The 16,198-nt window shown below is 43.9% G+C and overlaps 2 protein-coding genes across 3 annotated transcripts in view; both read left to right on the forward strand.

Moving 5' to 3' along the window:
* The window catches only part of IREB2 (iron responsive element binding protein 2), a 30,806-nt gene extending 24,028 nt beyond the window's left edge, over positions 1 to 6,778 (forward strand). Inside the window, exons 16-22 of the mRNA XM_055002418.1 lie at positions 43 to 167; positions 1,232 to 1,336; positions 1,529 to 1,671; positions 2,447 to 2,594; positions 2,689 to 2,811; positions 3,388 to 3,573; positions 3,967 to 6,778. Coding sequence (XP_054858393.1) covers positions 43 to 167; positions 1,232 to 1,336; positions 1,529 to 1,671; positions 2,447 to 2,594; positions 2,689 to 2,811; positions 3,388 to 3,573; positions 3,967 to 4,077 — 941 coding nt within the window. The 3' untranslated portion in view covers positions 4,078 to 6,778. The remainder of the gene's footprint in view (positions 1 to 42; positions 168 to 1,231; positions 1,337 to 1,528; positions 1,672 to 2,446; positions 2,595 to 2,688; positions 2,812 to 3,387; positions 3,574 to 3,966) is intronic.
* Positions 6,779 to 9,021: 2,243 nt separating this feature from the next.
* Positions 9,022 to 15,564, forward strand: HYKK (hydroxylysine kinase). Of its 2 annotated transcripts, none has more exons than XM_055002429.1 (5): positions 9,022 to 9,336; positions 10,228 to 11,604; positions 12,921 to 13,063; positions 13,706 to 13,889; positions 14,725 to 15,564. In XM_055002429.1, exons 2-5 carry the CDS (start codon positions 11,259 to 11,261, stop codon positions 15,168 to 15,170), a joined length of 1,119 nt encoding a protein of 372 aa, XP_054858404.1. In that variant the 5' UTR covers positions 9,022 to 9,336; positions 10,228 to 11,258; the 3' UTR covers positions 15,171 to 15,564. The 2 variants fall into 2 exon arrangements, with proteins under 2 accessions (XP_054858404.1, XP_054858405.1); XM_055002430.1 differs by having other exon boundaries at positions 11,242 to 11,604.
* Positions 15,565 to 16,198: the final 634 nt, after the last annotated feature.

Here is a 16,198-nt window from a genome sequence, read left to right on the forward strand (position 1 = left end):
ATCAGATGCGCACCGTAATTGTTTGCAAAATTTCTCTTTCAGGGATCAATCCTGCCGGCAAAAGCATCTTCTTGCGTGATATTTGGCCCAGTCGAGAAGAGCTTCAGCAAGTGGAAGAAGAATTAGTAATATCGTCCATGTTTAAAGAGCTGAAGGAGAAAATGGAGGTTGGTTGACTATATGTATGTCATTGACACCATTTCATTTTTAGCCCATCCTTCCTCCAGAGAACTCAGGGCGTCATACATCGTTCCCACTCTCATGTGTCTTCGCAACACTCCTGTCAAGGTTAGACTGAGAGATGGTGACTGGTTGAAAGTTGCCCAGTAAAGGCCAGACTGCACATTATGCTGAGAATTCTGTGTCCGAAGCGCAGAAGTGTTACAGGAGCACAGTCCAGTTTGTTGTTGTTGGGGGGGTGGGGTGTTTAAACCGTTCTCCCGTTCCTCTTTCTTAACCAGAAACTGCCCTACAGCACTCCTGCTTGCCCCAGTGGAGCAAATGGTCAGGAAACGTGCAAAAGCCCAGTACGTTTGCCCCAGCATGGCAAACAGCAGCTCTGCAGCACTAGTTCAGGTCAAAAAAACAGCACGGGGGGAAAGAGGAAACTCCCCCCTTCTTCCCTTTGCAGTCCTGGTGAGGATTGGGGGCCCACAATCATTTTTGCATGTTCTGAATATGGAATTCCCACGTTGCATGTAGTTTTGCCCTAAACTTCATGGCTGAATGGGAGTTTGAACCCTGTCGTCTTTGTCCAAGTCCAGCGCTGTAACCACTGTGCCACTCTGGCTCTTTAAGCACTGTTGTAAGTAAACCAGTGCCCAGATGAAATGCTTTGTGTTATTGTGGGTGCCATGTTGAGGGCAGTCAATATGATGCATCAGGTACACCTGGTAGTCCAAAGCAGCCCTAGTTAGGCTGCGGGTTCCTTTGTGTGTCCAAAACAGGTGCACAGCCAGCTATGATCCGGTTGTAGGGCTGGAAGAACAGTGGAAGGAACATTCTGTCGATGAAGCCTGCCATAAACTCAGCTTCAAGACAACATCTAGGAACCGGTTTTTGCAGCCAAGTTAACCAATAAATGAGATGCTGGAGTTGCATTTTTATTTGGTTTTGATGTGTAATGCGGTTAATGCTGTTATATCAAGTAATTCATGTTTTTGGTATGAGTGAGAGGGTAACTAAGCTGATTTTACCAGATTACCATTAAGCATGATCTTCACTTTTGCAGAAAGGAAATAAGCGATGGAACTCTCTGGAAACACCGGAGTCTGTTTTATTTACGTGGGATTGGAAGTCCACCTACATTAGATGCCCTTCTTTTTTTGATAATCTTGTAAGTATGAAGTATTTTCATTGGGATTTGTTCATTTGGCATGTGCTGGCTGTTGAATCAAAGGTAGCCAAGTGCAGGGAGCTGACCCTTAGAAATGAAGCATAATTGCAGTGAGCTCTATTTTATGATTCAGTATGTTTTGAATGAACCAACCTGGAACAATAACTACTCCTGTTTTTATTCGTCCAACAGGCCAAAGAACCACTTCCGCTTCAGTCCATTGAAAATGCATATGTCTTGTTGCATTTGGGAGATTCAGTCACAACCGATCACATCTCGCCCGCCGGGAGCATTGCAAGAGGAAGCGCTGCTGCCAGATACTTGTCAAACAAAGGGTATAGACCTTCAGAAGATCAGCTGCGGTTTCAGCTTATTGTCAATAAATAGCTTTTTTCAGTAGTGTACATTGAAGAGCAAATGCCATAACTAAAGTCAGGGCTCATTTCGAGGGGGAACACACAGGAACACAGTTCTGGCAGTTCCCCAAAGAGGTCACGTCAGGTGGCCCTACCCACCTGACGCTTGGCCATTTTGGGCCCGTTTCGTCCTGTATTGGGGCCGAAACAACCTGGATCAGGCCTCTGACAGGTGGTGGATCACTCTCCCACTCAGCAACAGCCTGATCCTGACCATTTTGTGCCCATTTTCTGCCATTTTCAGGAATGGCTAGGATTGGGTCCAAAACAGCCAGAATAGGTGGTCAGGAGGTGTGGCATATGCAATTCAGTTATACTAATGACACACTTCCAGCAATGGCAAGGGGTGTGGCACATGCTAATGAGTTATGCTAATGAGTTCCTCCAGGTCTTTTTCTACGAAATGACCCCTGACTAAAGTAATATAAACTGAATTTCTTTTGCTATGGGGCAGGATTTGCTTAGGTATCTGTTCTGCCAGAGAGAGAAATATGAGGTACAGACCCTCAAAGTGTAATCCATCCCTAGAAGAGAATAACTTCAGTCTGTGAAGTTGATTTATTAGTGGCGCACATTACTGTGTGGAAATGGGACCTCTTTTTTCCCCCTTCTCTTGATTTCTTAGTAGAATTCTAAGTCAGCATAATATGGAGACAGACATTGTCCTCTGAGTATTTCTTCCGGTCTTTTCTAGCCTCACACCCCGCGAATTCAACTCTTACGGCGCTCGGCGAGGTAATGACGCTGTGATGACGAGAGGTACCTTTGCAAACATCAAGCTGTTGAATAAATTCATTGGGAAGCCGGCTCCTAAAACGGTTCACTTTCCAACAGGGAAGACGGTAAGGAGGGCACAGTTGTTCAGACAAAGCTGGTAACAGGCATTTGTCTGTCGAGAACTTGCTTTGATGTTACCCTCTCATTTTTATACTGCAGATGGATGTATTTGATGCAGCAGAGGCCTATCAGAAAGAGAACATCCCTTTGATTATCTTGGCAGGTGCAAAGTATGGTCTAGGGAACTCAAGAGACTGGGCTGCCAAAGGACCTTTTTTACTGGTACTTTTATGTTGTATTAATAGGTATCAAGTCGTAGAAATGCTCATCACGTCAAGCTAGTTATAATCTATTAAGTGTTCTTCAAGTTTTTAGTTTGTTTTTTTAAAAACTTAAATCTCTCTCTTGAAAAACATACAAATTAGTTTTGCTCAACCTTTCACAGCAGTCAAGGGAGTAAGATGGTGGTGAGCAATCTGAGACCGCCATGAAATGACTATTCAAAATCTCACGCAAGTCCACCTGCCTTTAAAATAAGCACTACTTCCTTACAGATACCAAACTGTCCTATTGAATCTTTCGACGTTATGTTCAGTAACTAATCAGCAAGCTGTACATACAAACCACTTTGGTTTTGCCCACCCTTTCAAAGGTTGATGTTGCCAGCGGTCTCTTCCTTTCCCTCGCTTCCCTCTCCATGTTATCATTCCATGACAGATTCCAGTTAAGCCAAGTTCTCTCCCTTGAGTGAGAAAGGAGTCCTGCATTTGGGTTACAGAGATACTGGACCTATATGTGACGAATCTTTTATTGATTTGTGAAAGAGCATGACTGTGTGTTTGTATTGCGTTCCTGCAGGGTGTGAAAGCAGTTATTGCAGAAAGCTATGAAAAGATCCACAAAGGGCACTTGATTGGGATTGGCATTGCTCCGCTTCAGTTTCTCCCTGGGGAAAATGCAAATTCTTTGGGCCTGACTGGCAAAGAACAGTTTTCTATCTTCTTTCCTCAAAAGCTAGCTCCTGGAATTGCCCTAGACGTAAAGGTAGTTGTTTCAGATTTCAGTTCAAGTTTTGTTTTTAAGAATTTTGCTTTCCTTGCCAAAATTAATTGTGGGCTTCCTTCTTTTGCTCTTAACTGGTGCCAAATGGGATCCTTACCATCTTCCTATTTCATAGAAGGCAAAACACAAAATAACTTCAAATGACCTGGGAGGTGGCGGTGGTCCTGGTGATTGGTGGAAACTGATCGATACGATAGGACCTTGGTTCCTGCATCATGTTCACTCGCATATCCGGATGCCCTTACCCTACCCATCCTGTGACGGTTCTGCCTCTCTGCAGCTTTGTGTGCTTTTCTCTCTGCATCTAAAAAAACAGAGACTGGTTTGGCAAATATCAATCCTAATTGTTGTTTTTGCTTCTCTTTTTCCTTGAAGACAAATACTGGAAAAATATTCCGTGTGATTGCCTCCTTCGACAGTGAAGTGGAAATAACATTATACAGACATGGCGGCGTTCTCAACTATATGGTCCGAAGACTCTTGTAGAGCCCGGCTTGACACCCCAAGAGGCCAGCCCGGTGATGGCTCATCCCTCCCTCCGCTATTGATGGATCTGCATATGGCCCCCGCCACACTCGGATACTTCGTCCTGGATGTAAAAGATTGTGAATCGTTGTAGTGACTGCAGCAAGATCCTTCCCATTTTGTTTTGTTTTTTTAAAAAAATAATACTCAAATGGTGCTATTGACATTGCTAAAAATTGACGTGTGTCGTGGAAGAGAGCTTGTAAGTATGGGGGGGCGGGGTTGGCTTGGGCCACTTTGTAAATAAACAGCGTAAAACTGAAACTGAATTGTGATGAAGATTTTAAGCCGGACGTTTTTTCTGATGTTAGCTTTTTCTTTCTCCCCCCCCCCCCCCCCGCCCTCCCAGTTATTGAACCTTCTCAAGTTTTCCTGTCGCTGTTTGTTGGTTTGAGGGCAGCATGTGGTTTGAAACATGAAAGCCCTGCAGCTTCCTTAATTCAGACACCCAAATATTCTAAACTTTCCAAGTGAGACTTGTGTCAAGCCTGCCAGCCATAGACTAGAAGGCTGAAGGGAGCCAGAAATGAGGTTCAGAGTCTCTCTGTCCTCTGATGCCTTAAAATATTTCAGAAAATTACATTCAGAAAACAACAAAGCTCACAGTTCCCACTGCACCATAGGAAATTAATCCTATCAAAGTTCTTTTTTCCCTCCCTCTCTCCCTTTAAAGCATTCCATATCTTTTAAAAACAGATTTATTTTCAATTTGGTTTATAGCGCATTTTATAGCAGGGAGTAATCCTTAATTTGAGAATCATCTAGAATGGCAGATGCTCACAGCAGTCTCTGCCTCATTTGATGAGGGTGTCTGCCCTCAGAAATCACCCTTGGTAATTAAAGTTGGCTCAACATACTGGATACAGAACAGGTTTGTGTGTGTGTGTGTGTGTTTTTAAACCTTCATACAGTAGATTATGCTTCTTGTGAATATTATACTCCCATAAAAATACCGAGTTAATGAATAAACATTTAATTTGGACAAATATTAAATTATGAAATTGTACCTGAACAGCTTTGGAAATATTGTGATGGAGGGAAAATATTAAAGGATATGAATACCTCTTCTGTACAAGCCTTCTGAAATCCTGGTTGCTTTTTCTAGTTAAAGGATGTGATAAAGAGACTTTGGAGGGTTTTTTGTGAAATTTCAGATTGGGGGACAGATTTCCTGTAAAGGTTTTAGAATGCACTAACTTTTACCCATATCAGCTGCACTGTTACGTTTTTAATTACAAGTAAACACTTTTAATCAATTTTTCTGTGAATACACTGACATGTTGAAACTTGTGCCTCCTAACTTCCGCCATTGGTTGTCTGAATGAATGAATGAAGTATTTGAAGAATGCAGTTCTATCCTGGCAGTTACCTATAGCAAGCATTACTGAGCAGACTTCAATTTATGACAATACCTAAATGCATCTTTTCCAACCTGGTGAAATCTTCTCTCTGTGCTTGCTCCAAGGATCCTCAAAGTGTGCCTTCATCAGGGGCATGCTGTTTTCTAGTACTAAACAATAACTGCAGAGCCCTAAAACTCTTGCTTGAAAACACTTGGTGTATCTAAATGGTATGCTTGGAGTTGATGTGCAGGCTTCCACAGATTATGCCTTGGGAGTGAGGCAGGCACTACAAAAAATCTAACAGTATTGTGAATTTAAATACAACCAGATGCTTTCGTGTATGCCCATATATTGATACTTGAGTTCCTTAAAACAGCCCAGTTTCATTTGCAACACGATCGCTTTGTTCTGGGAATGGAAGTCAGTGGCAAGAGAGTAGTTGTAACCCCAAAAGTACACAGCCTACCCTTGCTGATTTTGTGGGATTCTGAAAACTTCAGGTTGTCTTGGTGGTCCCCCCCCCTTTCAGTTTCCTCCCACAAGTATAATAAGTAACACAACCTTTTGAAGGAAGTGGTAACATTGGATTGATCTTCCAGGTTAGAAAACTGCCAGGAATAGGCAAACCCTTCTGGAGATTGGCTGTTTTCAGATTTGGGAGCAGACAGGGAGTAATTCCAGGTTTGTTGACTCCCCATGAGTTTGGTAGGCATTTCTTCAGAAAAAGCATGCATAGGTTAGAGTTTGCACGTCTCAGATTTCAGTTGGCACAGCTCACTGGATGAGTTTTAATGATTCCCCCTCTTCCCCATATCTGGCTAAAATGAGCTTTAGTCTTGGTACACAAGAGGTAACAAAAAGAAGGGAGACGAGATTGTGCTTTGTTTTTCTGAGGGGTGAAGCAGCTCTTCATCTGGACCTGTTGGTTTGGGAATTTTATCCACTTCCTAGCTGCTGTGTTTAGGGAGATGTCATGAGAGCAATCTCTGAGCGGGAAGCATATTTTGTTCTCAAGCTTTATTTCCAGCATCATTAGGAAGAGAGAAATTTGTATTCTTAAAACACCCAGCCACCACCAAATCTGGGACAGTGTTTATAAATCTTGCAAAGGACAAATAAATGCATATTGTACTCGCATTTAAGCAACTGCAAATTTAACGTCTGCTCTTTTAAGCCAACAAACCAGTATAATAGTTTTAAGTTCACTAATAAGTATTGTATAGAAATCTCGAATGACAAAGTTCAATTTGCTGACAACTGTGCATAAAATGTTAACTGATGTAAATTATTTTTTAATAAAGAAAGTTGTTCCATGTGCATCATGGTTTTTGTTTTTTTAATTTTAAAGGTTGTATTAGCCATTGCCAGTGCAATAGTGGTGGAAGAGTGGGCCATTGAGGAGGGATTCACATATCAGTCCAGTAGTTCAGAGTACCGTCTGCAGACCATATCTTGTTCAGGGAAAACGTAGCCATCACATCTCAAGAGCTAGCAAGGTGATATTCTGTGTTTATGAATGGCCTCTCCGAAGAGCGGTTGTTTCTCTGGTCTTTTCCTGATCATTAGTTCTGATTGCAGAGAGTCAACCAAGCTTCTCAAAATATCCTGCTGGCAAATTTTTTGAAGAAGGAAGTTCTATACATTATTTCTGTATCTTTTTCAAACACAGCGCTTTTCAATGAAGGCAATTCACATGTTCAACTACAAGTGATAAAACAGCCAGGGATTGTACATGTATACAAGTCCTGTTTAAGAATAGTGAAAATCTGGGCATTCTCTTAATTTAAGGGGGAAATAGAAGTCATGATTTAAAGGATTGGAAATTGGGGATTTGGGATGTTTCCTGGAATAGTCCCTTGTTCCTTCCTCTCTGCTGGCCAGCTGCCAGCCCCTGAAATTGCCATCCAAAATGTATACAGTTGCTCAGGGCTTTTTTTCTGGGAAAAGAGTTGGTGGAACTCAGGACTGCACAATGATGATACTTTGGGTCAGCTGGAACAAGGGGGGAATTTTTAAAAGTTTAAATCGCCCTTGACAAAAATGGTCACATGGCCGGTGGCCCTGCCCCCTGATCTTCAGACAGGGGAATTTAGATTGCCCTCTGTGCCACACGGCACAGGGCAATCTAAACTCCCCTCTGTCTGGAGATCGGGCGGGGCCACCAGCCATGTGACCATTTTCAAGTGGTGCCAGAACTCCGTTCCACTGTTTTCCAGCTGAAAAAAAGCCCTGCAGTTGCTATTTATCTGCATCCAACAAATGTGCAAACTATGTCATGCACTTCAGGTAACTGTTGAAAATAGAAGAGCAAGATTCAAGTCCGGTAGCGCCTTAAAGACCCACTAGATTTCCAGAGTATGAGCTTTCGAGAGTCAGAGCTCCCTTCATCAGATCCGACAAAGGGAGCTCTGACTCTCGGAAGCCCACACCTTGGAAATCTAGTTCTTTAAGGTGCTTCTGGACCCGAATCTTGCTCTTCTACTACAGGCCAACATGGCAACCCATCTGAAACTGTTAAAAACGGAAGCAGAAAAGATTGGGCATGGAATAGAGGGGCAGGGGCAGAACTCACTTCAAAAAGGAGGTGTTGCAAAAGAATGCATTTCCATCTACAATCCAGACAGGTTTGCCAGAGGTGTCAGAAATGGAGTTTGAAGGGAAGACCCCTTAGATGGTGTGCTGGGGCCAGTGTAAGATGTTTTGCTGCCCCGTTTGCCATCACACCACCCATGAGTCAAAAGGAAGAACGCTTCCTACTCCATTGCTCCTTTAAAAAATAATATGCCCAGCTTCTCATAAACTAACACTTCCCTGAGCTCTCACAAAAGTTGGGCTACCATTTCTCCAGCTGGGAGTAGCTGCAGCAGAGGAGTTGGGAGCAATGAAGAGAGGGGTGTTTGTGGAAGGTGTCAGGACAAACTTGGGTTGGCCTTGGTATAATACGCGAAATGGCTGTGCCATGCAGCCTGTAGCTTAGTGCTAGATATTCGTAAACGCTAAAAATGAAAAAAAAATGTATTCTATTCACTGTTAAATGATTTCTGCATTTTGGGTAGATGGAGAGTAGCATGGACATGCTGTGCGAGAAACTACTGCTAAGCGTAATTCCAGATGGGCACCCAGCTTAGTCTGTAGCAACAATTTTTTAAAAAAAATTCCACCAAGCCCTTTAAGGTCCAGTGGCACCTTAAAAGGCTTGGCAAAACTGATTCCTGCTTATGCCTTTAGACCTCGAAGCTCAGTTCATGCCTCTGATGAACTCTGCTATGACTCGAGTTGTGACAGCTCTTTAAAAACTTTTTGTTCATAGCTGCCACTGGACTCCTCTTTTGATAAGTCTAAATAGATGTTCTCATTTGAGGCAGCGTGAAAACCACTGGCGGTATGGTGGATGGTTTGCGTTTTCCTCACTCAGCTGTCTTTCCAGCCTCACTTACTGCGCTCCAGAATTCTCTTAACTGCTTTTGGTGCTGGTTGGAGGAGGCTGGAGGGAGGGAATCATAGTAACTGACACCAGAGGGTTGTAACAAACTGGAAACTTCCTTGCAAGATTCTCCAGGCACATCAAGGGTGTCCGAAGAGCTGTTTCCTCCCCAAGAATCTTGCTATGGCTTCAGCAGAAAATAGCATTCCAGACTGGGGGCCCTAGCAGCTGGTGTGCACCGCCAGTTTAGGGCTGAGAGCCCTGGCTGCTCCTAGCAACCCTTTCCAGAGGAGCCCTCCCTCTTAGGACTTTACTCCGCGTCTAACACATTCTGTTTCCGCTCTGTTTGCCTGACCGAGTTGTTATTCCACATCCTGCCATAGTTGCATAATTTATCTGTGTGCTTTCCTTCCAGAGAACGAATCACTGGCTTAGATTTCCTGAGTTGCCCAGGTAAGGTCATTTTAATTCTGAAATAAACCTATTTCCCCACCCCCTTTCTCTTCAAACGTTTTCTGCTGTCTTCTTTTGGACAGGGCTTTGCATGTACTCTGCTGATTGCCTGCTTGCGTTGCCAACTGGTGCTTGGGGAAATACCTGGAGATTTGGGGGTGGAGCCTAGGGAAGGTGGGGTTTGGGGAGGGGAGAGACCTTAGCAGGGTATAATGCCATAGAGTCCACCCTTCAAAGCAGCCATTTTCTCCAGGGGATTTGATCTTTGTCAGCTGCAGATTAGTTTCACGTGGGTAGCCCTGTTGGTCTGCAGTAGGACAGCAAAATTTGAGTCCATTTGCACCTTAGAGACCAACGAGACTTCCAGGGTAGAGATCTGTTGTAATTCCAGAAGATCCCCAGCCCCCGTTTGGAGGCTGGCAAACCTAGCGCAGGTTGCCTACGAGGGATCAATGAAAAGGCAGGAACAGCAGATTAAGTTTTTTTTTCCCCAGAGGAGCAAAGAAGAGACTTTGAACTGAATCACAAATGCATTCTAATCCACAGGAACCTTGAAATGCCGTTGTCAATCCACTTCCCTGCATGGCCCTCAGTCACTTTAGAAATCTGCGTTTTGAAATAGCCCATTGAGTTTGAACAGGTGTGCCTCACTAGGGGCCGGAACTTGGGCTGAAATTCCTGGATACTTGGAGGGTGGGGCTTGGGGAAAGGAAGAACCTCAGCGGGGCATAATGCCATACAGCCTGCCTGCCAAAGGAGCCTTTCTCTCCAGAGAATCTCTGCAGTCCGGAGAACAGTTACGCAATTCCAGGAGCTCTCCGGCCACCACTTGGCAGATGGCCACCCTAGGTGAACAGCTCACTTTTTAAAAAATCCCAGTTTTTCTCCAAGGAACTCAAGGTGGCGTACGTGGTTCTCCTTTCTCTGTTCTACCTTCACAACAACCCTGTGAGGGAAGAAGAGGATGAAATTGACTGGCCCTCGGTGTTCCCGCCCTACCAACTTGGAGCAGTGTGGAAAGTTAAGCTTGGATTTCAGATTCTAATCCACTGCACAGTCATATAGAGTGCTTTAAGTGTCATATCTTCGCAGTAATTGTTTCATCTACAGATAAGCAAGCAGAGTGGAACTGATAGTAATTTAATTTTTTTTAATCAGGTACTTTCCCTCTTGGGGTGGGGGAGAGGTGGCTCAGTGCACAAGATGGGAGGTATCATTTTTGGCCACTTCCTTACCAGTAAACTGAACTGGCCTGAAACAGCTTACTTTCACCCCAGAATGTAACCTCAGTCCACAGAGGTGTGAGCACACAGGGAGAAACCATGCTATGAAACCTCATTGTTCATAACCTCTCCCCCAGCGTATGTATGTATATATTTCTGTAGACTGAGGTTTCACTTCAGGCATCTCTCCGCCTAACCTACCTCATAGGGTTCTTGTGAGGATAGAATGGAGAAGAGGAGAATGATATAAGCTGCTTTGGGGGGAAAGGTGGAGTATAAATGCAGTAAAATAAAAATACAATAGATAATATTAATTCATTCATTCCATTCATTCATTATAGTCCTAAGACCAGCATATAAATTAATCAAGCCAGGATACAATTAAAAGGAAAAAAGGTCCACTTTAAGAACGTTTAAGATACAATTCCCATAATTTAAGAATTAATGCAGAACATTTAGCAACTTGATGTGTAATCCTAAAATTTTTATCAGATAAAAACCAGCAGAGCCTTGCATTATTGGTTGTTATATGACCAGGGATCATATCAAATAATGAAAATGAAACGAACCTCCCTATAAAATGGGCAACTAAAAACATGTGCTCGATAATGTAAAATGTTGCAGTAAGAACTGTGTCTCTGCAAAATACACTTTGGATGTCCCGTTCTCTCCTTTTTCCCAGTCTCCTCTAGAGGTACAATGTCATCCCAGAACAATCAAGCTCTCCACAAATGGAATAAGCCGGCATTCAGCGAAACGCAAGCTGTCAGCTTGGTCGAACGGGTGTATGGATTCAGCGTCTCTAAAATCAAACCACTTCCCAGCTATGATGATCAAAATTTCCACCTGCGTGTAGCTGGCTTGGAAGGGCCTCCAGAGGGCATAGAGGAGTATGTCCTCAAAATCACCAATTGTGAAGACAGTCAGAATCCCAGCCTCATTGAGGCGCAGACGCGGATCATGATGTTTCTGAGCGCTGAAGGTTTTCCCGTGGCCACCCCACGTTTCACCACGCATGGAGAAATAATGTTTCTCAAATCTATAGGTGAGAGACTCAGAAGTACTGCTATTGTGATTCTCTTAGAAGAAACATGGACGGAGCTATGGTTGTCCGTCTTCAGATGTTTCAGTGCCTCAGGAAGTTTGCTTACAAAAATCATTTTAAAGAGACGATGTGGTGTAATAGTTAAGAGCAGAAGATAAGGACCTGGTAGAGCCAGGTTCAAATCCCCACTAGTCATGAAACTCATTGAGGTGACCTTATCAAAGACATTCTCTCTCAGCCTAACCTACCTTGCAGGGCTGTTGTGAGGATAAAAAAAAACAGGAAAGAGAGAACTGTGTACAAAATACTGTGCCCCTTGGAGGGGCCACAAGAAGAGCCCTACTGGAGTAAACCAGTGGTCCATTTTGTCCAGCACTTTGTCTCATACAGTAGCCACCCAGTTGCCCTGGTGGGCCAATGATGGGGGCATAGAGGCCTTGATCTTCATTGGGTGGCCACCCAAATGTATTGTTATATTGTATTTTATGCTTTTAATGCTGTTTCTATTGTAATTTCATTATTTATGTTGTAATCCGCTCTGAGCCCGGTTGTGGGGAGAGGAGATGATGATGATGATGATGATGATGATGATGATGATGATGATGATGATGATGATGATGATGATGATGGTTGCCACCTAGCGCTGGTATCCAGAGGCTTACAGTGAGAGGGCAGAATAAATATGTACAAGAAGATGATACTAGATTCAGCTTTCCTGAGTTACTACACCTGAGTAGTGGTGTAGTCGTTAAAAGTGTTAGACTAAGTTAGACCATTTCAAATTCCCACTCTCAAGGAATGACTTGGGGCCAGTTATACCCTCTCAGCCTAACCTACCCCACAGGGTCATTGTGCGGATAAAAAGGAAGAGGACAGAATGATGTAAGCCATTTTGGGTATCCACTGGGGAGAAAAAAGAGGGGTACAAATGAAGTAAAAAAATAACAGTTTGTTCAGAGAATCTTACTTACAGGCAACAGAAATGTAGCTGTCATGTATTCTGGGCAATTCAGGTGGCCCTGCCAAAGGTAACCTCAGGCGGGAGATTTTGAGTGCCACTAAGTGTGGTACAGCAGGAGCCACAGATCCACAGGGTACAATCCATCAACAGAAGTGTGAGAGCCCCCCGTTAGTTGTACCCTGCACGTACTGCTTCTTTGGACCTTATAAGAGGTTGCAAAAACACCAATGCAGAAGCAGCGTGCGGTTCATGGGATGGATTGTAGGCTAATATCAAGATAGAAGTGTTTCCCAAATAGGAATGCTGTTCCTTCTTTCTAATAAGTGACATGTACACCCCTCTTGTTGCCTTTTAGATATTGGCTCAGCCACCATAGGCTACATGGTGAGGCTGCTGACCTATCTGCCAGGCCAACCGTTGGCAACCAACCCCGTGAGTCCTCCCATTCTGTATGAGGTTGGACAGCTAGCTGCCAAGCTGGATAAAACACTTGCTGAGGTGAGGTTTAGAGCTGGCATTCAGGGGGACGCTTCCCTATTCTGAGTCTGGCGCTTTACCAGCCAAACGTTAGCCCACCGCCATTCTCCCTCCAGGATTCTCTAAACTCTACTTGAACAGGTCTGGTTTTTACTCTCCTCTTTTCCCTTTGGAGATTCTTAGCTGCTGTCAGTATTTTGTGCCTCCAGGAGCCTATTCAATGTTCACCAGGCTAGGTTTTCCTCTTTCGGTTCATTCAAAACTTCATACTTTTTTTTTCTTCATGAAAGACATGTATTTCCATCAGTTTCTCTGACACATCCGAACCATATCCTTAATATTGGGAATTTGATAATGTTGTCATCCTGCCAGCTGGTGTTTTGAATCCCACCATCCGTCATTTCTTACAAGGAGCTCAGAGTACACACACCTCCCCTCCTCTGTTTCATCTTCCCGATTATCCTGTGAGGTAGTTGAGGCTGAGAGGAAGACAGCAACTGGACCAAAGTCATCAAGAACAGAATGGGTTTTGGACCTAGGTATCCCTGTCCCAGCACAACACTCTAGCTGTTACACTACACTGCCTTGGCCATCAGTGACACTGACACGGTGTGCTGTGTAAGCTGCAGAAATACAACCGGATATATAACTTTTTTCCTGCAGAGATTCCATCACCCATCGACAAAACATCTGCATCGAGACAAGTTCATCTGGAATCTGGCAAACGTTCCTCTTCTGGAGCAGTACATTCCAGCACTGAACCAGAATAGAGATCTTGAAGTCGTGAAGCAGGTTATCCAACAATTCAAGCTTAAAATAGTGCCAAAGCTAAGCAACTTCCGGCCCTGTAAGTATTGACAATTGCATTGCTTAGCATCCTGTAAGTACTGCCTTCTTTTGCTTGATTGTACATGCGTGTGAGGAAAATTCTAATTGCTCTTGTGTATTTGGGTCCCAAACCAGATTAATTAATTTATATTCTGATTTTCTCCCCATGGGAACCCCAAGTGGCTGGTAATACCCCTCCCTCAGTACAAAACAGGAGCAGGTCAAACCCTGAAAAGCTTGTTGGTCTCTAAGGTGCCACTGGACTCACATCCTACAATTAAAAAAAAAAGGCAGAAGGGAGAAAGACTTCTGAATGCAAAGCACATTTTTCTGTCTCTCCCTGTCCTGGCAGCAATTCCTCCCTGCTCTAGGCTAGGATCTTTAGGCTAATAGCTGAAGAAAAAGAAGTAAAGTTGCCAACTCCAGGTTGGGACATTCCGGGAGATTTGAGGTGGAGCCAGGGCAGGGTGGCATTTCAAGAAGGAAAGTTGTTCAGCAGGGATGTGATGTCGTAGAGTCCACTCGCCAAAGCAGCCAGCCGTTTTCCCTACAGGATCTTTGTTGTGTTGCAATCAGTTGTAATTCCGGGAGAACTCCAGGCCCCACTTGAAGGTTGGCAACCCTTGGCATTCCCAGTAAGCAGAGGAGAAGAAACTGAGTCAGATCTTACATAGCTGCTACTAGCCAGCTAGCAGGATCTTTCCAGCTTCCTCCCCTGCCTGATTAATGCATGGAAAAGAAATGGATTACAGCCTCTGTGATATTGTCATCTTCCTCTGAAGCACTGGGAAATTGCTGGCCACGACCGGACAGGATACTGGGTTAGACATTTCAATTTTTTGTTCTGCTTCTAGGTATTAATCACGGAGACCTCAATGATCACAATATCTTATTGGATACAGATTCTGGTTCCCCTCAAAGTCCACGCTACAGAGTATCGGGTATTTTGGACTTCGGTGACATGAGCTATGGCTATTATGTGTTTGAAGTTGCAATAACTATCATGTACATGATGATTGAAAGCAAGGATCCGCTCAGCGTGGGAGGGCACATCCTTGCGGGGTTTGAAAGTATCATCCCCTTGACAGCCGAGGAGCGAGGTGCCCTCTTTCTCCTCGTAAGCGGAAGATTCGCTCAGTCTCTAGTGATGGCCGCGCACACCATTCTGCTGCATCCCGAGAACGAAGAGTATTTAATGATCACTTCCAAAACGGGATGGAAACACTTAGTGAAACTGTTCGAAATGGGCCAGGAAGCCATGGAGAATATCTGGTTTGAAACGGCAAAAAGATATACCTGAAACAACCCAACTTTAGCTCTCGGATTTCATAGCAATCGATCATGTATGTTACATAGTGAGAAAGAACAATTCCCAATGTAAATACTGCAGAGGTATGGAATAAAAGACGCTCATTTGGACACATGCCCATCATAGAATCCATTCTGCTTCCAAAATCCAGACTCTGGAATTTATCTTGGGTTGGAGAAGGATTGAAGAGGTAGTAGGAGGGGAAGGCCATGGGGATTAGGAAAAACAGGGTAGAGCAGGATGGGTTCTTTAATGGTTACCCCTACGTGTTTCGCATCATGTTCCTCAGGGGGATCTTCAAAATTCCTTTTAACGTCTATTCCATATATGCACTTATTGCAAAGTAGGGGTCACTTACAATTAAAGAATTCTTCCTTTTGCACCATTTGCTGTTCCTTCTTTGTTTTTGCCTTAGTGCGCCCCCTTCTTTTTCATTGATTTACTAGAGCAGGATGGGCCAAGCAATTAAAGTACAAGACCAAGGAGTTATTCACGGAGGGAAGCATCACCCCATGTCTATGCTAAGAAAAACTGCACCACTTAAATTTCTGCCTTTTCAGTTTTTTAAAGGCACAGCAGCTTTACCAGGGGAAAACAGGAGAACAGATGTCGCGTACTGGTTAGAGTTTCAGATCTGGGCAAGTCAAGTTCGAATCCCCATTCTGCCGTGCAGGTTTGTTGGGAGACCTTGGGCCATTCACACGGTCTAATCCTATCTCACAAAGTTGTGAGGATAAAATGGAAGTTTCCCAGGCTCCAGCCCCAAGATCTCCAGGAATTTCCCAACCCAGAGATGGCAACCAATCCCAAACTGGAGCTGGCAACCTATTGGGGTTGCCAGGCTCCAGGTGGCGGCTGGCAGTCTCCCGGAATTACAACTGATCTTAATCCTCCTTGGGTTTCAGTGAGAAAGGCAGTTTATAAATAAAATTTAAAAATAAAAATACATAAATAAAATCTATAGACAGAAGATCAGTTGTTGTAATTCCAGATGTTCAAGTCGCTCCTGGAGTATGGCA

The sequence above is a fragment of the Eublepharis macularius genome, chromosome 18, assembly GCF_028583425.1.
Source record: "Eublepharis macularius isolate TG4126 chromosome 18, MPM_Emac_v1.0, whole genome shotgun sequence".
Classification (NCBI taxonomy): domain Eukaryota; kingdom Metazoa; phylum Chordata; class Lepidosauria; order Squamata; family Eublepharidae; genus Eublepharis; species Eublepharis macularius.